Source organism: Podarcis bocagei, assembly GCF_964188305.1.
Source record: "Podarcis bocagei genome assembly, chromosome: 7".
NCBI classification, from domain to species: domain Eukaryota; kingdom Metazoa; phylum Chordata; class Lepidosauria; order Squamata; family Lacertidae; genus Podarcis; species Podarcis bocagei.
The window spans coordinates 17,088,142-17,108,920 of NC_138132.1; the positions used below are offsets into that span (position 1 = coordinate 17,088,142).

Below are 20,779 nucleotides of genomic sequence, written 5' to 3' on the forward strand. Positions count from 1 at the left end.
GTTGATACGGCCACCCTATCCCAAAGGCTCAAAGGCAGACAGAGGCTTCAGCAGAGAGCCAGGCATCTTTGCAGTCTCAGATGTGGTTCTGTTGGGTAACTATATTTTAAGCCTTTAAAACCTTTCTATATTCTGAAAAAGTATCTTCTTTCATCACTTTTGTTGGCATTCTTGATGGTGAGGGAACAGTCCACTTGTTCCAAGTCCCCTGAAAAATGGAAGTGATCATGAGCAAAGGGTGATATCCCTTCCTTCCCATGGTTATTGGCCACTGGAAGATTGAAGGAAGTGCAGCTGCCTTTGGTATATCCAGTGCTTTTTTTCTGGGGGAACGCAGGGGTACGCATACCCCTAAACATTTTGTGAATCTTTGTACTTTTGTCCATTTATTGTATTTATTTCCCCCAATTTGAAATATAAAATGGTGGTTTTCTTGAGTCAAAGGGCATTATATGAAGTATGGGAGAGGAGTAAAAAATCAGTAGTGACCATCATGGGACTCTGATGCAAGAGAAGTGATGCGGTGCCTGATACTTCATTCTTTGCTTTCCTTCATTATCCTCTGCTTGTATATTTCCAAATATAGTCAATATTACAAAGGCATGATAATGAGAGTTCAACGTGGGGTGAGATATTATCTGGACCTAAAACCATCCCATTATTATTTTTTTCAAAAAATTGAAATAGAAACCACCCCACATCCTTTTTTAAAACTGAAGTGAAACCACCCACTTCATTTGCCCACTGGAGCAGTGAATGCAAATGATATTTCAGCTACAGGGACTTGAGGCTGCAATTCTTCAGAAAGCCGAAAGCAAGCAAACAAAGCCAAAAACTAAAGCAACAACGAAACAAAAAATGGTAGTAAACCTTGTTGCAGACAGTGAAATTTACTTCTGAGTAAACATGCTGAGGGTGTTACTCTAAAACAGGCAGCGTTGCCAGTGGAACTCGCTAACATTATATAATTCATGGGCACTCTGTTCCCAAAAACCGAGAAGAAGGAAATGGGTTATACAGCGAATCCACTTGCAGAAATAATTTGTGTGACTCACAAGTCTTTCAGTTCTCATAAATATGCTATGCCCTTGGAGGACTTCTTCAGTTCTGAATGCTGAAATGAACAGTGGAACGCGTTGAGGACAACTATTCTAGACAAGCAGATCAAGTGAGTGGACATGCTCTGAAGACTGGGTGGCAGGGTGGGTAGGGAAGAGAAGGAAAGTTTAAAATCTTTAAAATTGATTGTCTTTGTAGTTATGGAAAATGAAGTCTTCAGTTGGAAAAGGGTGGGTGTTGGAACACAAGTGATTGGCAAGGCTCTCCAGATGTTGGTGACCTATAGTTCCCATCATCTCTGTTCATTGGTCTTACTGGCTGAGGCTGATGGATGTAAGTGAAAGTTGAGCAACATCTGGAAGTCCACAGGACCTTCATGAGGACTTGGGTCAGAGTTGTAAACTGAATGAGATTCAGCAATCTTAGTTTCCAGCTGGTAATGGGAAATGGATTTGAGCAGGGAAGCTATGAATTAGGTCTGAACTCCAAACCTGATATCTGTCCTAGCGAAACCATATGAATGCATGTGGTTGCTGATGTTGTTTCTTTGAAGCTTAGAGTGCTAAGTTGCTTAGTTTTGAAATTTGCTTACTCGGAGTGCATAAGCCTGACTGGATAGACACATTTTCCCATTTCCAGTGTTCTGATATTTTCCCCAACCTCCCCGTGTTCCCTCTAACTTTCACCTGCCTCCACCTCAAATCTCTTCCTTCTTCTTCCAGGGCACTATGGAGAAAAATAACACAACTATCAGCTTGCAGAATTCCAGCAACACAGAGATGGATGTAAGCCACCTTCCAGCAGACACAAATCTGGTTGTTGCTATCCTTATCTTCACATGCTTCTTGGTGGGGATAACTGTGAATGGGCTCTTCCTCTGGGTGCTGGGGATGAAGATGAAGAGAACTGTGAACACTATGTGGTTCCTCCACCTGATCCTCACCTACTTAGTCTCCAGCTCACTCATGCCTTTCTTTGCTGTCTTTGTCCTCCTCAATTTTGACTGGATCTTTGGCCCAATCATGTGCAAGATCTTACTCTTCTCCTTCTCTCTGGGGATGTTCACTACGGTCTTTCTACTCACCACCGTCAGCCTGGACCGCTACCTCTTCACCTGCTATCCTGTCTGGTCCCAGCGTAACCGTAGAATACCTTTGGCACGGAAGGTAATTGCAGGAGTCTGGCTTGCTTCCCTAGCTCTGAGCACCCCAAACCTGGCTTTTCTGGAGACTCAAGGAGAGGAGGGGAAGATGAAGTGCAGCTATTATTTTATTTTCTCCCCAAATCAAGATGATTTCCACGTTCATCTGGCTTTCTTCTTGGTTCGTTTTCTGCTGGCCTTCCTGCTTCCATTCATCATCATCATGACATGCTACTGTCGGATTGGTTTTGAAATGAAGAAAAAAAGTTTACCGAGGACAGGGAAGATTTCCAAAGTCCTGGTGGCTGCCGTAGCATCATTCTTCATTGGCTGGTTCCCCTACCATCTCTACCATGCTTCACAGCTGTTTAAGGAAGTACCCAAAGCAACAACACAGGTTCTATGGGATACTGCAGCCACCGGAGTTTGTTTCAATATCTGTTTCACCCCGATTCTGTACCTGTTTGTTGGGGAGAAATTCCAGGAGGTCTTCAAGACATCAATTTTTACGGCGTTTAGTAAAGCTTTTGTGGACGATCCCACCAGTCTAGAGGACAATATCCACACTGGCAAGAGGGCTGACCAGAACCATTCAGAGAGCTCAATGGGAAAAACATCTGTTTTGCAGGCAGAGAGTCCCAGGTTCAAACCCCAGCATCACCAGGTAAATCTGTGAGAGACCAGTGTTAGAAATCTTGGCAGTCCACTGCCAGTCCATGCACTGGACTTCATGGACTAACTTTCCATAGGGCAGCTTCCTATAGAGAAAGACTGTAGCTTGATTGTATATCACAAATGTTGCATGCAAAAGTTCCAAAGCTTCAGTCCCTAGCCTCTCCAGCTTGCGCTGTGAGATACCATACTTTTGTCTGGATCCTTAAAGAGCCATTGCCCAGCAATGTAGACTCTGACTAACGGTCCAGCAGTAAGGCAGCTTCTTATATATGGGGAAAGTACCCAAAACCTGAAAGTGATTTAGGGGAGCAATCTAACATATCCCTGAAGCATCTGCTTTGGACCACATGTAGAGAGGAAGGTGGTTTCTTCAGAATGGGGTGGGGGGCTGTGTCAAATGACCTTTGGTGGGTCCCCTCCCCTAGTGGGCTCATGAGGCAGAGACCGTGCTCCCCACTTCACCAGGTGGTTTTTATGGATGACCAAATCTTTGCATCTTGATTTATTGCAGAGGTCTTTTATCTTTTAAAGATAACAGTCCAGTAAGTTTTTTTCAGGTAAAAGGGATAACTTCTTTTTCAAACAGGGGTGGAGAAACTTTCTGGCCTCTTTGGGGCCAGCTCCTTATCTGACCCCATACCTGCAAGCTAACTTTGATAGGAGGGAGAGGCAACCCACCTGCCAATCATTTTATTTTATTTATTAAATTTCTATACTGCCCTTCATCCAAGGATCACAGGGCGGCTAACAGTATAAAAACACAAAGATGCCTATCAGCAACAAACAAAACAATACTCGAACCAATGGCTTCAAGTTACAAGAAAGGAGATTCCGACTAAAGGTTAGAAAGAACTTTTATTTGGTTGTTTGTATTGTTGTATGTTATGCTCACTGTATGTTATGTTCACGTTTAATGAGGGTAGATTTGTGTATTGTGGGAGTGGGGGTTTATGTTATGTTGTAAATAAAATTCCAATAAAAATTTAAAAAAGAAAAAAGAATTAGTAACATAGGAAGCTGACATGTAGGCATTAAGGGACCTTATCCCATTTTAATTATTCTTGGACTCTGCCCAAAAAGAAAGAATTGGGGGGGGGGGTCTTCAGTCTCTGTTAACATGTAATCCTATATCTGCCTTAGACCAACAGCTGTACAATAAAGTGTGGCAAATAGCAATTATGGAAAAACGGACAAATAAAATTGGCAAGAAGTTTGAAGCGTAAATACTCTTTTGCAAGATTGGTACAGCTTTATTGTCTACATGTCTAAAAATGAAAACAGGATTGCCGTCACATAATAAAACGTTTTGGTTAGCATTAACTGTATACCACCTTCCATACAAATGGTTGTCTGCAACAGGAAGCTACTATGTTATTTGGATGTTATTTTTGATGTATTGCCTGAACTCCATTGCCCAGGCTAGGGTGGGATATTTTATTTTATGTGTGAAAGATGTTGGTAATATGTTGCAATAAATTAATGAAATCTATCAAAATAAAGATAAAAAACAACATGGTGCCCGCTACATTCATTGCACCACAAATGCACAACCAGAATACTATAAACACTTTTCTTAGAAAAAGAAGAAACCATTCATCTTATGTCTGTGTATGAAATAGCAGTGCTAATAATCCACGTTCTTCCTCATTCATTTGAAATAAACATTCATTTATGCTCTTTCATTGCTTGGACCAATTACACCTAAGAGTGCACAGCGATGTGTGTGATGCTGTTCCTCCACTGAGCAAAGGAACGACAGGAGATCCAGTTACCATTATTCTTTTTGCTTCCTTCTGCCCTCTTGGGTCAATGGAGCCTTCCTCCAGTTCGAATACCAAAAGGCCAAGAAAAAGAACACGAAACAAAACAAGACCCTAAAAGCAGATGGTGACATAAGAGAGCCATTAGCCAAAAGAGGGGAGGAGGGAACACCCTAGGATCAAGATCAACAAAGGCTAAAGGGGATTTAGGTGGGCTTGTTGCTATTGCCATTTCACACAGGTGACCCCCACATTTCAGCCAAATCTGGCTCCCAGGGCAGATACAAAAACCAGAAGAAGGAAAGGAAGATTACTTACTTCATTAGAATGAGGCCTACCACCAAGGGAAAAATCAACTCAAAAGAAGCTGAAAAGAAGCAAACATAAAAGTCAATGTGAACAAAGCAGAACCGGCCCACAATAAAGCAAGAGACGGAAAACAGGAGACAAGATTATTTCACACAGGGATGACTGATCTGTTTCCCTCCAGATACTGCTGGACTCTAGCTCCGCCTCGCTGCCGCCACGCAATTTCTGTTCTCATCCTGAAGCAAAGTTCTTTACCCAAGATACTATTTCTGGGTTAGCGGAGTCTGTAACCTGAAGCATATGTACGGTAACCTGAAGCGTATGTAACCCAAGGTGCCTTTGCCTAGTTCTCAGACCTTAGTCTTTGAGAAAGAGTATTCTTGCAGAGTATTGCTGCTTTATTCTTAAAAAGTCTTCTTCTCCAACCACAACCAACAGCTTTAACACACACCATCGGGACTGGGAGGGATGGAGGGAGACCACCAATGACAGCTGGAACCAGAGACTGGTAGAGCCAACTAAATCCAGTTATAGTCCTATCTTCCTCCCTGGCTGAGTTCCGTAAGGTCCAAAATGGAGACTAAGGAGGAGAATGCTGGCAGTCTGGGCCACCACCATGTAAGTAAGAAGGCTGCCAATTGGGACTGTCTGAGGACAGATTGCGGTAGGTGGGGCAATGCCCCATTTGCCCCAATGGACCAGCCTGCACCATCTGCTGGGAACGTAGGGTCAGCAATGACTGTCCCAGAGAGGGTGGCTCTCCCTTATCCCAGGGTGGATCTACACACGGGGGGGGGGGGATGCTATAAGTAAGTCATAAATTAAATCATTATAACAAAAGAAAAAATCTCTATGTAAAATCGCCCTACAGTTTTGTGCTCTCCAGCGCCATCTGGTGTTAGGTGTTTATAGCACATTTAAAATTCTGTTTTTTGACTAATGTAGATGAGTCCCCAGTGTACAGACAGACAGAGCAGACAGAGCAAGATTTAAAAGCATTTTACAACAAAACATTGCAAGGCTGTGATTGAAATCCAGGCTGTGTGTCTTCTACCCCTGCTAGGATCCAGATTTCCCCCAACCCCACATCACCATTCTGTTCCTATCACTATTGTTGTCATTGCTAATCAGATTGCTGCATTTTTTGAAAGAGGCAACGGGGGGGGGATTTTCTAATATCGGCCGGGCTGCAAAAGTCAGGATTTCTCTGTTTGGTGCAGTCTCACCTGATTTCAAGGAACTAATGTAGAATTGCATGGTGTAGACTCCCAGAGAATTGTTCCCAAGACAGATGATGCTGAGGTCGCCATCCGGGCTACCTGTCCAAATTAGGGAGCTGGTGACCTCATTCTTCTGGACTGAGGAAGAGACTTTCAGGTCCGCTGTGCTGGTGTTTTCAGTTACAGTCTTCCCGTCCAGTTGCCAATGGATCTGAGGTGGAGGCTTGGAGTGCAGGGAGCATTTGCAGAGGATGTCATTGTCCTTACGCCAACAGGCAGTGTTTTTCTCGGTTTTTTTGCTGAGCTTGGGGGCATCTGCAGAGAACCAAGTAGCCAAGGTGAAGAACACATTCCGATCTAGCTAATGACTGCACCAGCTGCAATACCACAATTCATCCACTAAAGGCAGCCAGGAGCAGACACTGCTGCCACCCTAGTTCCCTACTCTGTTGAATAAGGTAAAATCCTGCTTCAGCTTGGTTCAGAAGGCAAGGAGTTTCTTTCCCCCTTGTGTCCAGTTTGAAAATAAAAGAATTTACAGGAATGGTTTACAAAAACATAAGAGCTGTGTCTCATAGAATCTTAGAGTTGGCAGGGACAGAAAGGGTCATCTAGTCCAACCCCCTGCAATGCAAGAATCTCAACTAAAGCAGCCATGACAGATGGCCACCCAGCCTCCAAGGAAGGAGAGTCCATCACATCTCGTGGGAGAAAGCAATGCGGCCTGGACTTTTCCAGTCATGGGGCAGCAGCAATAGAAAAAGTGGCCCTGAATGGGTTTCTTCTGCCCATGCTGCTATTAGAGGCTCAGGAACCCCTTAATGAAAAAGGGAGTTGGCCTCCCTAAATAGGAGCACTACTCTAGGCAGCTACTTTCTAAAAAGAAAAAGACAATGCAGATTCTCGGTATGCCACATGAATATCAGAGTATTGGACTGTGCAACACCCCAACAGCTAAACACAAGGCCCACCTATGAGGCTATCACATGGTACCAAAGAAGGAGAAGAGAAATTACTTTGCAAAACGACTTAGGTCCCCACAAGCAGCATCCTTATGGCATCCTTTTCATTGGATAAGCAAAGGAACTATGTTCTGCATCTCCAGGTAGCAAACAGTGAGACCATTGCCACCTGGGGATATTCCTTCATGAGATGCTCATTAGACGAAAAGGTCTTGAAGCAACAGAAGATGGGGAGGTGGGAGAGGGGCATTCAGCCATTCTCCTCCATTGTCCATGCAGACCTTTTCTTACAAAACATCAGAGCCACATCCTACACATCCTGCTTTATGGGCAAGACAGATATGTGAACAAAAAACTTCTAAGTTTGGCCTTTGTATTTAATATTAGAGAGCTGTCATTCTGATGAGAGGTTGCATAAATATGCCCTCTCCTGGTGAATGAGGATACTCCCACAGATTTCAGACTAGAGTTATATTCAGTGACTTGAATTTGTGGTTTTGCCCCTGGGGCTGCATTTATGCATCCTGAAACTAACTTCTTAGAAAGCTTCTGCAAATATGTAAGCTCATCATGGGGCTCCTGAACTTGTGATGAAGCTGTCAAAAGCTGCATCTCGCACTACTGGGCTGGCACACTGTGCAATGCAGCCACAGCTGTGTACATTTGCAGAGGTCCCCTTAGTGGAAGCATGCTGGTATTAGTTGCACGTCAAGCCACTTAGCAAACAATGGAGTTTCCCAGGTTAATGCCCCCAAGGAACTTCCCGCTCCCCATCTCTTACATTGCACCATCACTGAGAGATTCTTCCTGATTGAGCCATGTGGATTCTCTGCCTGACACTGATAAATCCCAGCATCCTCTGATTTAATGTTGGACAGTTGAAGAGTATCTTTACTGCCCTGCATATGGTTGTTTAGGGTCTTGTTCTTCTTCATCCATGTCACGGAGGGAATAGGTTTGCCTTGAGCTTCACAAAGCAGGCTGACGGTGTCACCTTCTCGGACCACCAGCTTTTCTTCCTGCGCGGAGAAATCTGTAAGAGAAATGCAGTTAGATCACAATAGATCCTGGGATGCCTGATGCTAAGGAATCCTCATTCAGTGCTGAGATGTTCCTGTGTATTTTGAAGAAGGATGGTTGACACCAGGTCTGCAGAAGTGGGGATTCAAATCTTTACAATGATTATTAATTATAATTGGTTCAAGACAGCTTTGGGCCATAGTTTTGCAAAAAGAGAGATGATTCCCTCATTTCTCTGCAAGTTCAACTGGCAAGAGAATAATAATAATAATAATAATAATAATAATAATAATAATAATATCCCCTGTTTTGCCTTCCATTGGGACGACTTGGGCCCATTTCTTTTCCTTCTCATTCCACTTTAATATACCACTTAATGCCAACATCAGATTCTAAATGGCTTACGAAGTACAAAAACCAGTTACGCAAACATTAAAATATAAACACCCACAATTGAAATAGGCAATAGAACAGTCCCATTAAATAGAAACCCCACGGCAATTAAAAGAGGAGACCCAGGTCAAGAGCCTGAAGGGTGCTATGGTGGGGAATGAATTTTGGTTCGGGTGCAAGGATGTGTGTATGGCATAGCATGGCTGCTGGAAAGACCCACTGAGCCCAGTGTTACCATCCAGTTTGTCTTCAACTCTCCCCCCCCCCCAAACCACCATCCTGGGCTCTGCCCCAACTCCCAGCCATCTCTAAAACCCTTCCTCCTGCACAATCCCCACTCTGAGATCCCGAAGCAGCTATTGGCTGCCCAGCGGAGCTCATTGAGGATGGGGATGTGCAAAAAGTCTTAAGAGTTTTGTATCTCACCAGGGTGTCCCGGCCTTGTGATTCTGATGACCTGAGGTGGGTCTGAAACATAAGAAAACAGTGAGGGGAGCATGAAAGGAGTAAATTAGCTTGCATGGGGTAGAAAGAACTGTTGGCCGTTCATGGGAGGGGGAAGCAGTACTGAGCTATGGGAGCTACTCACAGACCACTTCAAGAGAGATTGTATTCACAACTGTTCTCCTAACTGCGGGGTAATAGACATGGCAAGTGAGGGCTCTGCCTTGATCCTGCAGAGATGGTGTGAAGGTGAAGCCAGAAGCAAGGGTCCAGCTCCCATTGCTGTGCTGATGGTTCTGTACAGTTGTTGACAAATTACGCCATGAGATCGAGATCTTAGGCTGGCTCCATGAATCTTTCCATGGGCAGGTCCCTGGCGCCTGGCAGATGAGGGTGACGCTCTTCCCCAAAACCACCTCCGAAGAGTTCAGGATCTTTGGCTTCTCTGCCAGCTCTGAGAAAACAAAAGTCCCCAGGATGGGATCAGAAGAAAATTCACAGACTAAAGTAACTAAGGAACAGGACACAGGAGTCCTGAATTATGGATGGTCACCAGCACTACTTTACCCCCCACTTTGCAGCAAATCCTGCCATTCTTTCATTTGTCCTTTAACAATAACTTTGTGTCTCTCCCTTAGTAGACTGATTCCCCATGCAATGGTCTGCTTTCTCTACCAATGTTGGTCAATGTTTCTGCTCAATGTGGACTCAGCCTGGAGAGGGAGAAATCTTGATGGCTGCCACTATGCTGCTGAACATGATGTTTGATACTCAGGATCCTGAAATTGGAGGATGAAGCCAGATGCGATTTGGGAGACACAGAAAGAAAAGAGGAAAAACAACACCTTGAATGCAGCAGCCACAGGAGGGATCTGTGTTTCATCAAAAGAGGAGCACAGGCTGAGAAGGGGTCACTTAACCCTTGAACTATTTTTTCTGAAGCAAATGGCCACCCACCAAAACTTCTCACTTGCATACAGGGGAATAGGAAGCAGGTCTGCATATCTTTTGCCGTGGAGTGAAGAGCTTGGAGAGGGCAACTTCTAGGGACTCAGCTATACTGTTGCAAATAAAACGTTTCAAGTGTGTTGCAAAGTGCAATATACAAATGTGACACTAGATGGTGATGGTGAGCCATGGCAAATTCAGTGGATTAAAAAAAAATCCTCAGCATTTTTTAATATGTGTGTAGATTCCACCTAGGAGACATGGAACAAATCCAGAACTCCCCTGGCCACACTCCCCACCCCCTCCACACACACACACACCTTCTTCCAGGAATGGGTTGTTGAACTGTGATAATGAGTCTAGCTTGCCTGGATGAAAAGAGGTGGATGACCATGTAGAAACAGCTGACATTTACCTGAATGCCATGTAGCCGACACAAGCCTGGTTTACATATCACCTTAGCCCTAACTGAGCTATTGTTTGAAGGTGAATGCACACTGTGTTGGTGCAGGGGACCCAAATCAAAGGTGTTTTGCTCCTGCCATGTTGCCAGGAGCTAAGCCATGGTTTGGCAGAATGTTAATCTAAACCAGTGGTTCCCAATTAACTAATTACTAAGGACCCCCTATTTTTCAAAAGCCAAGCCACAGTCCCCCTACTTTTGAACATTTTGATAGCTCTGTGGTAGTTACCTCTGCAAAGCAATTTTTGAACAAAATGTGGTGTAGCCTCTAATAAGCAAAGGACTAGGGCTGAGAGATATCTGGGTTTTTTAACATCTTGATATACCAGCAGCTAAACATCACAATGTTCTGATATATCACCATGTCTGAAATTGGAGACTGGGCCTGGGGATGAGGGAAGGAGCAGCCGCAGAGTCTGGATGGCTGGGGAGAGGAGAGGAAGTCGAGTCACCCCCACTGCATGGTTTGAGTGGGAGGGGGTGGGGGGTGCATCAAGCCACAATTGGGGGGGGGGGCAGCCAGCGAAGAAGCACATCCACTGTGGCTGCTGCTGCTGCTTTCCTGCTGACTAAGAGTCAGTGCCAGGAGGAGGTAGTGCTACAATTCCTTGAAGTGAGAGCAGTCAGCTGCCCTGTTCTGCATCAGCATGAGGAGAAGGCAGCGCCTCGCAATCAGCTGCCCTGGTCTCCCTCGGTGTGAGGGAAGGCAGCTCAGATCAGCAGAGTGATCGGCTGAAATCATCCTGCGATTTGGGTGGTGCCTTGAAATCAGCTGCCCTGCTCTTCCATGTGTGAGGAGTGATATAGTGCTACGTATTGCTGGGTTGAAATCGTTATCGCGGTGTGATTTCAAAACCAATTTTAAGCAATATATTGAAAAAAATTGTGGAGTACTAAAACAGACCATAAAATTTGTGAAATACTATGCAAAAATGCCAAAAAATGAGTTGGGGAGGGGAGGCAACGGATGGGGCTGCGGAGGCCCTGTGTGTATTCTGCAGATCCCAGGGGTCAATGGACTCCTAACTGGGAACCACTGATCTAAACTCAGGTTCAAGATTTGTTTCTCTCCAAAAGAAACCATGAGCTGTAGCATAGGCTTGCTTTTTAGCTAACTGCTCATGGTTTGTTTGGGGCTCAGACATTAAGCTGAGGCTTAATCTCCTGTAAAATCACCTGCCCCACACCAGCAAGGGGAAGGTTCTCCACCTCCATGCTAAGCCAAATCAAGGCTCTGTGCAGAACAGCAGTAGGAGAAACAGAGGAGCAAAGTGCCCCTAATTTAAGCCCTATGCCTCAACCCACCCTGCACTCACCTTAAAACCAGTCAGCTATGGGAAAGTGACCTGAGTTTGAGGCCTGGACAAGATAAGAGGCACGCCTGTTGCTCTGCCCACATTTGCTAGAGGCTCCATCCATATGTGCTTCTGGCCCCTGCATGTGGCCCCTGGAATGAGGCCCATGAATGAGAGAAATGTCCCCCACCCAAAGCACCCTCTGGTCCTAGAATTCAGGATGCAGTGGATTAGGACAATGTTCCAGATCTGCACTGAGGCTGATTTCAAAGGTGGCAAGAGAATACCTCTCTGCTTCTCCTGCCATTGAGGAAGCTGTGGAGAGATGCTGGGGGAAGGAGAAGAAGCAGGTGATGGGATGCAACTGGAAGTGAAGGAGAAAATGCCTCCAGTTTCCTGTTTCTCCAGATTGTCAGCACAGAATCCATGAGAGAGTTCTTCCCTCTAGGGTATTCAGACATTTGGAGGTGCAAATGATCTAATTTTGGCGTTACAACAATGGAGAGGAACGGGAAGCATGGAGCACTTGTACCTCCTGTCCCTTTGGCATCAGCATAATGTCCAGAGGTCTAGGCATATTTGTAGGCAGAGCCTTTCCCCCCTTTACAGCATGAAAGAGCACAAAACAGGGAATGAGGAAGCAAATAAAGAAGTAGGAAACCTCTTACCTGTCACAGAAACACGAGGTAAAATATAATGAAAATAGCTGAATTTTAAGGTTCCTTTCTCAAATCGAAAATAGTACTGCCCCTCATCCTCAAACTTAACATCATTGATGCTAAAGGAACAGTCACCTTCTGATGGATTTCCAGTCAACTGGAAACGATTCCCAGCAAATGAGGCAATTCTTTGAGCCTTGTCACTACTGGCAACAACACTACCAACATTTGAGTGCCAGATGTTGCCAATATAGGACCTAGCATGATCGTTCTTAATCCAGTAGACATATAATTCCTCAGGATACTGAGAAGTGGGATAAGTGAAGTTGCAGGGAATGTGAACGCAGAGACCTCTCTGCACGGTGACAGCCTTTAGTGCTTTAAGATCATATCCCGGGAGCTGACTCCGCAGACCTGCCAAAGGAAAGAAGGAAGGTGTTCACTGGTTTGTGGGCTGATGCTTAGCGAAGACCAGTTTTGCAGCTGACCCTCTTGCCAGCATACTGTACACCTTGAGAAGAACATTCTGCACAGTCAACAGCACCAAAACATCAAGGGTTGTCTGGAGCAGCAGCACCTGGGGATTATGGTGGGTCTCCAGTCCCAGGACTTCCCAACCACCCACCACAGTAGCAGGACCTCAGGGGGGAGCGTTTCCTGGGCCAGGGCAAGAAGGAGGAGGACATTCAGGTGTGAGTGTCTAGCAGCTGCCACACACACTCTTGGTCAAAAGGAGGAAGGTGCTCTCAAGCCCCCTGACCAAGGACCCTGAACCAGGGTTATTCCGGTGCTCCTTGGGCCTCACACTGGAGCTCTTCCTGTCATTTGTACTCAAGACACATCATTTCCAAGTTTTCAAATTCTTCACTCTTAAAATAAACCATGAAGTGAGCAAAGCCTAGGAGGAACATAGGAAGCAGGGCTGGCCTCAAGAGGTGGCATGGTTGGGTGTCTGTCAAGAGCCCTTATCCCAGGAGGGACTCAATGATAAGAACCCTCTGGAGCTCCTGCAGTGAGGAGGGAGACTCTGTGAGGAAGGGGCATGCGTGGAGGGTGTCTTGTTCAAGGACCACCCAAAACCTGGACCTGATCAGAAGCTGCCTTATGCTGAGTCCATCCACTGGTCCATCTAGTTTTACTCTGATGGGTGGTGGCTTTCCAGGGTCCCAGACAGGAACCTCTGCCAGCCCTTTCGGGAGATGCTGGGGGTTAAATCTGGATCTTTTTGCATACAAGTTCCTGTTGTTGTTGTTTGTTGCTGCTGCTGCTGTTTATTTATACCCCACCTTTTTTGCCTCACAGGGACTCAAGGTGGCTTACAGATAAAAATACAGTGGACGCTCAGGTTGCGAACGTGATCTGTGCGGGATGCATGTTCGCAACCTGCACACGCGGGTTTCAGTTCGGCGCCTCTGCTCATGCGCAACAGCTGAAACCTGGAAGTAACCCGTTCCGGTACTTCCAGGTTTTGGCGGGTCCGTAACCCAAAAAAATGCAACCTGAAGCATCTGTAACCCGAGGTATGACTGTATAAACAGCTAAGGGGAAAATAGTCACTAAAAATGATTAAACATCGTAGAATCAAAACTATACACATACACTTGAAACATACATATTATTACAATGAAAACAAATAAAAAAATTCCTTCCTGTAGCACCTTAAAGACCAACTAAGTTAGTTCTTGGTATAAGCTTTCGTGTGCATGCACACTTCTTCAGATACACTGAAACAGAAGTTGCCAGATCCTTCTATATATTGAGAAGGTGGGGAGGGGTATTACTCAGAAGGGTGGTGGGAATCGGAGATTGGCAGATAGCTGAGATGAGCCTGTTGACGACTCTTAACGACTGTAATAGGTCTTACAGGAAAAGGCAAGGGGTGAGGAGGTGAGAGATGGCTTAGTCATGTATAATGAGATAAGAATCCAATGTCTCTATTCAGACCAGGTCGCTCCATTGTTTTAAGTTTGGTAATGAGTTGTAATTCAGCAGCTTCTCTTTCCAGTCTATTTCTGAAATTCCTTTGTAGTAAAACAGCTACTTTGAGATCTTGTATAGAATGTCCTGGGAGATTGAAGTGTTCTCCTACTGGTTTCTCTGTTTTGTGATTCTTGATGTCAAATTTATGTCCATTTATTCTTTGGCGTAAGGTTTGGCCTGTTTGTCCAATATAGAGAGCTGAAGGACACTGTTGGCATTTGATGGCATACACAATGTTAGACGATGAGCAATTAAATAGCCCCGAGATGGTATGTGTGATGTTGTTGGGGCCAGTAATGGTGTTGTCCGGGTGTATGTGGCAGCAAAGTTGGCATCTGGGTTTATTGCAGGCTCTGGTGCCAGTGTCCGTGTTAAGTCTGGTTGTAGTATTATTGTGGGTTAGGAGTTGTTTAAGATTGGGTGGCTGTCTGTAGGCAGTGAAAGGTCTTCCTCCCAGAGCTTGAGAAAGAGAACTGTCATTGTCCAGGAGAGGTTGTAGATCTCTGATGATGCGTTGAACTGTTTTAACTTGGGAGCTGTATGTGATGACTAGTGGTGTTCTGTTATTTTCTTTTTTGGGTCTGTCTTGCAGCAAGTTCTCTCTGGGTATCAGTCTGGCTCTGTTGATCTGTTGTCTAACTTCATCTGCTGGGTATTTTAGTTCTGAAAAGGTTTGCTGTAGATCTCTTAGGTGAGAGTCTCTGTCTGTAGAATTGGAACAGATGCGGCTGTAACGTAGTGCCTGGCTATATACAATGGACTGTTTGGTATGTTTGGGATGGTAGCTAGAGGCATGTAGATATGTTTGTCGGTCAGTTGGTTTACGGTATAAGGTGGTGTCTATGCGTCCATCCTGTATTTTTATAGTAGTGTCCAAAAAATGTATTTCTTGCATAGATTGATTCATTGTAAGGTTGATTGTGGGGTGAAAATCATTGAATTTCTGGTGAAAGGTGTCCAGGGTCTGTTGACCATGTGTCCAGATGATAAAAATATCGTCAATGTATCGCAGGTACAAGAGAGGTTTGAGTGGGTAGGAGTTTAGGAAACGTTGTTCTAAATCTGCCATGAAGATGTTGGCATACTGAGGGGCCATGTAGATATGTTTGTCGGTCAGTTGGTTTACGGTATAAGGTGGTGTCTATGCGTCCATCCTGTATTTTTATAGTAGTGTCCAAAAAATGTATTTCTTGCATAGATTGATTCATTGTAAGGTTGATTGTGGGGTGAAAATCATTGAATTTCTGGTGAAAGGTGTCCAGGGTCTGTTGACCATGTGTCCAGATGATAAAAAATATCGTCAATGTATCGCAGGTACAAGAGAGGTTTGAGTGGGTAGGAGTTTAGGAAACGTTGTTCTAAATCTGCCATGAAGATGTTGGCATACTGAGGGGCCATGCGGGTGCCCATTGCTGTGCCGCTGATCTGAAGGAACAGGTCATCACCGAATTTGAAGTTGTTGTGGGTAAGGACAAATTGGCAGAGTTTGGTAGCAAGGTCCGCTGTGGTTTTATCTGAAATGGTGTTCCTTATAGCTTGTAAACCATCATTGTGTGGGATGTTGGAATCTCTGTATACCAACATCCCACACAATGATGGTTTACAAGCTATAAGGAACACCATTTCAGATAAAACCACAGCGGACCTTGCTACCAAACTCTGCCAATTTGTCCTTACCCACAACAACTTCAAATTCGGTGATGACCTGTTCCTTCAGATCAGCGGCACAGCAATGGGCACCCGCATGGCCCCTCAGTATGCCAACATCTTCATGGCAGATTTAGAACAACGTTTCCTAAACTCCTACCCACTCAAACCTCTCTTGTACCTGCGATACATTGACGATATTTTTTATCATCTGGACACATGGTCAACAGACCCTGGACACCTTTCACCAGAAATTCAATGATTTTCACCCCACAATCAACCTTACAATGAATCAATCTATGCAAGAAATACATTTTTTGGACACTACTATAAAAATACAGGATGGACGCATAGACACCACCTTATACCGTAAACCAACTGACCGACAAACATATCTACATGCCTCTAGCTACCATCCCAAACATACCAAACAGTCCATTGTATATAGCCAGGCACTACGTTACAGCCGCATCTGTTCCAATTCTACAGACAGAGACTCTCACCTAAGAGATCTACAGCAAACCTTTTCAGAACTAAAATACCCAGCAGATGAAGTTAGACAACAGATCAACAGAGCCAGACTGATACCCAGAGAGAACTTGCTGCAAGACAGACCCAAAAAAGAAAATAACAGAACACCACTAGTCATCACATACAGCTCCCAAGTTAAAACAGTTCAACGCATCATCAGAGATCTACAACCTCTCCTGGACAATGACAGTTCTCTTTCTCAAGCTCTGGGAGGAAGACCTTTCATTGCCTACAGACAGCCACCCAATCTTAAACAACTCCTAACCCACAATAATACTACAACCAGACTTAACACGGACACTGGCACCAGAGCCTGCAATAAACCCAGATGCCAACTTTGCTGCCACATACACCCGGACAACACCATTACTGGCCCCAACAACATCACACATACCATCTCGGGGCTATTTAATTGCTCATCGTCTAACATTGTGTATGCCATCAAATGCCAACAGTGTCCTTCAGCTCTCTATATTGGACAAACAGGCCAAACCTTACGCCAAAGAATAAATGGACATAAATTTGACATCAAGAATCACAAAACAGAGAAACCAGTAGGAGAACACTTCAATCTCCCAGGACATTCTATACAAGATCTCAAAGTAGCTGTTTTACTACAAAGGAATTTCAGAAATAGACTGGAAAGAGAAGCTGCTGAATTACAACTCATTACCAAACTTAAAACAATGGAGCGACCTGGTCTGAATAGAGACATTGGATTCTTATCTCATTATACATGACTAAGCCATCTCTCACCTCCTCACCCCTTGCCTTTTCCTGTAAGACCTATTACAGTCGTTAAGAGTCGTCAACAGGCTCATCTCAGCTATCTGCCAATCTCCGATTCCCACCACCCTTCTGAGTAATACCCCTCCCCACCTTCTCAATATATAGAAGGATCTGGCAACTTCTGTTTCAGTGTATCTGAAGAAGTGTGCATGCACACGAAAGCTTATACCAAGAACTAACTTAGTTGGTCTTTAAGGTGCTACAGGAAGGAATTTTTTTATTTGGACTATGGCAGACCAACACGGCTACCCATCTGTAACTGGTACAATGAAAACAGCGCAGCACCATCCCTTTCATTAAAAAACTGTCAGTTTCCAAAAGGAAGTTCTCCTCCACTGAGCCATGGCCCTTCCCTCTTGGGACATAGCACTCAGAAGAGCAAATTTTCTCATTTCTGCACACCAGGGATGGATAGTATGTGACCCTTGAAAAGTTGGGGGTTGGCCGTGCTGGCTGCAGGTTCCCCAGCCACCACATCTACCTTTGCAGAGAAAGGCAAGAATCAACAGTGTCACCGTCGCCATGGATGAGGCTGGGTTCTTCACCTCCCAGGTGAGGCTTATGAGTCCTCTGGTCCTTCTGCCCTTTGGCATATTTTCTGAACTGGAGGCTTCTTTCTGAGGATGGAGCTCTGGGGGAAAGAAATAAGAGAAGAGGAGCATGAGGCACTAAGTGAGCAGTGCTGGCTGAAGCAGGGAGGGTGCTTGGAACTCATAGATTCTGGAAGAATAAAAATATGCAAGCAGTTTTCGCCACAAAGTCTCCCATTCGAATTTGACCATCTACCGTGAATTCAGACGCCAGGGTCATAAGGGCCACTAGCCGCAGCTTCACTTTTCCTGTTTATAATGCAGGGTTAAATTAGCCAAGGGGTTGGAAACCTCAAGCCATGGGGGGAGGGGGGCAAATGTGGCCCTCCAGTCCTCTGTATCTGGCCCTTGAAATTCTTACTAGGCTACACACCTTTTCACTTCTCATCCTTCTTGAGAATTGGCTTGCCTGGAATGTGCCCCCGGATGGTGAGAATGCCCTATTGCTTTCCTGGACTGGGGAGAAATGTGCATGGAATGGTAGTGGCTATAGAAACCTCTGGTTCTTTTGCTGTACAGAGGTAAGAATTTTGTCAGTTGCTCCACCCACTCTGATCCTGCCCACTGCTGGCATATGAGCCCAGGAAGCTTGTCCATGAGGGAGTGTGGGAGAGCTGAGGGAGTCTCCATACTGGTACACACACACAATCACACACACATACACACACACACACACACACACACACACACACACACACACACACTGGAGCCAGTCTCTTTCCACAGGCACCCAGGCACCAAAAGAGTCATGCTCCTGAGGTATCTCACACAGGAACGAAAAGGAAGCTCGCACCCTGGTGAGAGGGCCACTGTGGAATCTGAGCCAAGGAGCCAAGTGCATCTGTTTGTGTGTGTTTGTTTGGCAGCAATGAATGGAGAAGAAGGAGAAGACTGAAGAGAAAGGAGGACCCAATTGCCGCCCCTCCCTTTGATAGTTCCATGTTGTTTCCACAGGTGAAATTTCTCATCTCAGGTTGCTATTTGCCACCCTTGTGAGGCAAATAGCAGCTTGCAGGGGAGGATGAGCCCTCACTGATGTGGAAATGTGGAGAACTAAAGACTGGGGAAATGAGACGCTGAGAGAAACTAGGGGGAGTGCTCCGGCAGGGAGCTTGAAAGCAAAGACCTGAGCCTAGAAAAACCATGGATGAACCCCTTGCTGAATATAGCTGCACCTGCAGAATAAATGCAAGAAACAGGAGAACTACCCCTCCCAGAACCTTCCCATTTTTGCCTGAGTTTTGTTCTGCAATAGTCGCCCTTGGGGAAAACAGCCTCTTTTGCTCCTTTCTCTGAGAGTGGGAGAGAGAGAAAAAGAGATACAGAAAGAAAGCTGCCTTTAACACCAGGGCAAGCCCAAGACATTTTGATATTTGAGGTGGAGCAGGAACTGGCACACACACACACACACACACACACACACACACACACACACACACAAACACCCAAAAACAAGGTGCATAGTATTAAAGACCAGTATTTTGACACAACACCTTAAATCAGCTTTCTGCCTGAAGCAGCTCCCTCACCCTGCCCAATAGTAAGGTTGGCTCTGCTCACAACCCTCAGAACCCCCCCCCCAAACATCTGCTTACTAAACCTCTTCTTGTGAACTGTGATTCCTCAGAATGATAGCTTACCCCTCACAGAGCTACAGTTGAGAGCAGCTTTAAAAAATGACCTTTCCTGGGATACTTTTGGGGGTGCTTTAAATGTGTAGTGTGTATGCAGCCTTTGATTCAGGTTCAGTTTCTGGCTCAGCAGACATACCTCTGTCTAGGCTCAGAATTCCCTTTTCTCTCCTCACCTCTCCGATTCAACTTGAAGCAGTGAGCGAGGAACCTCCTGGTTGCTTCTGCCTTTCTGTCTGTGGTGCTGAACCTCTGGGAGAATTTCGCTAAACTTAGAAGGAAATTAGGTAATAGGAACCGGAAAAGCAGAAGTCTCAGAAGATGGCTTAGTCAAACAGGATGTAAGCAGGGTTAGATTCTCGGTCATCTTCCCCTTCTATTTTTATGGGAAATCATTTACAAAAATCTGCATGGAATGATTTTGTGACTTGGGGGCAATGTCCCACAGGGTCTTTTCTGTCCCAGCACCTGGGATGTAGCAAATTATTTTCTTCCATGGAGGTGGTATTTCACTAGCAATGGTGCCCCACATCCTGGTTTTCTGCTACTTAAATTTATTTTGGAATGCATAGACGCGGGTTGCGTTCCTTTCAGGTTGCGAATGGGGCTCTGGAATGGATCCTGTTCGCAGCCAGAGGTACCACTGTACTTGAAGGCAGCAGGCTAACTTAAGGAGCATAGGACACACTTCAGAGAAGAATCCTAGATCAATGGCAGAACATCTGCTTGGCATAGAGAAAGTCCTAGGTTCAGTCCCCAGCATTTCACCATAGGGCTGGGAATGCTCCTTGTCTGATTCACTGCAGAGCAGTTGCCAGTCTGTGTAGACAATATTGGTCTTGCTGGAACAACAATATGATGCAGGAAAAAGCAATTTCCTATATTCCTCTGCATGGAAGCTTTTCCTCCAGCATCACTTGCTGCTCTGCCTGCCATCTATTGGCTACATACTCAAAAGAATTCCACCAGCATGTATCAATTGAGTAGACCTGGCATGTAGAAAGGCGGTGGGATTGCATGGCCTGCGCTGGCTGCCTCTTTGCACATCGCAGTCATGCCTCCTGGGAGGAATTGAGAGAAGATGGCAAAGTGTGACAGCTGCTGGCCTAAGCCAGCAAGGAACAAGCACTGGAGGATCCCCAGGCAAGGATGGGAGAGAAACTGAGTGCTGCCAATTTCGCACTTTCTTAAACAATATGCAAATCGAAATGCAACTGTCCTTCAAATTCTTATTTCCCTAAATGTTGCAATACAGTTCTCCAA

At 45.2% G+C, this 20,779-nt stretch overlaps 1 protein-coding gene and 1 pseudogene across 2 annotated transcripts; one reads left to right on the forward strand and one right to left on the reverse strand.

Moving 5' to 3' along the window:
* Window positions 1–796: 796 nt before the first annotated feature.
* On the forward strand, window positions 797–4,386 carry LOC308591576 (putative G-protein coupled receptor 33 pseudogene; annotated as a pseudogene). Its single transcript, XR_014013312.1, has 2 exons — window positions 797–1,168; window positions 1,782–4,386. The product of XR_014013312.1 is annotated as a putative G-protein coupled receptor 33 pseudogene (transcript).
* On the reverse strand, window positions 4,102–20,572 carry LOC308591525 (sialic acid-binding Ig-like lectin 14; the record flags this gene model as incomplete). Its single annotated transcript, XM_081202291.1, has 10 exons — window positions 4,102–4,749; window positions 4,954–5,002; window positions 6,171–6,479; window positions 7,908–8,159; window positions 8,966–9,007; window positions 9,129–9,437; window positions 12,358–12,762; window positions 17,777–17,926; window positions 19,693–19,782; window positions 20,506–20,572. 10 exons carry the CDS (start codon window positions 20,570–20,572, stop codon window positions 4,650–4,652), a joined length of 1,773 nt encoding a protein of 590 aa, XP_081058417.1. The 3' UTR covers window positions 4,102–4,649.
* Window positions 20,573–20,779: the final 207 nt, after the last annotated feature.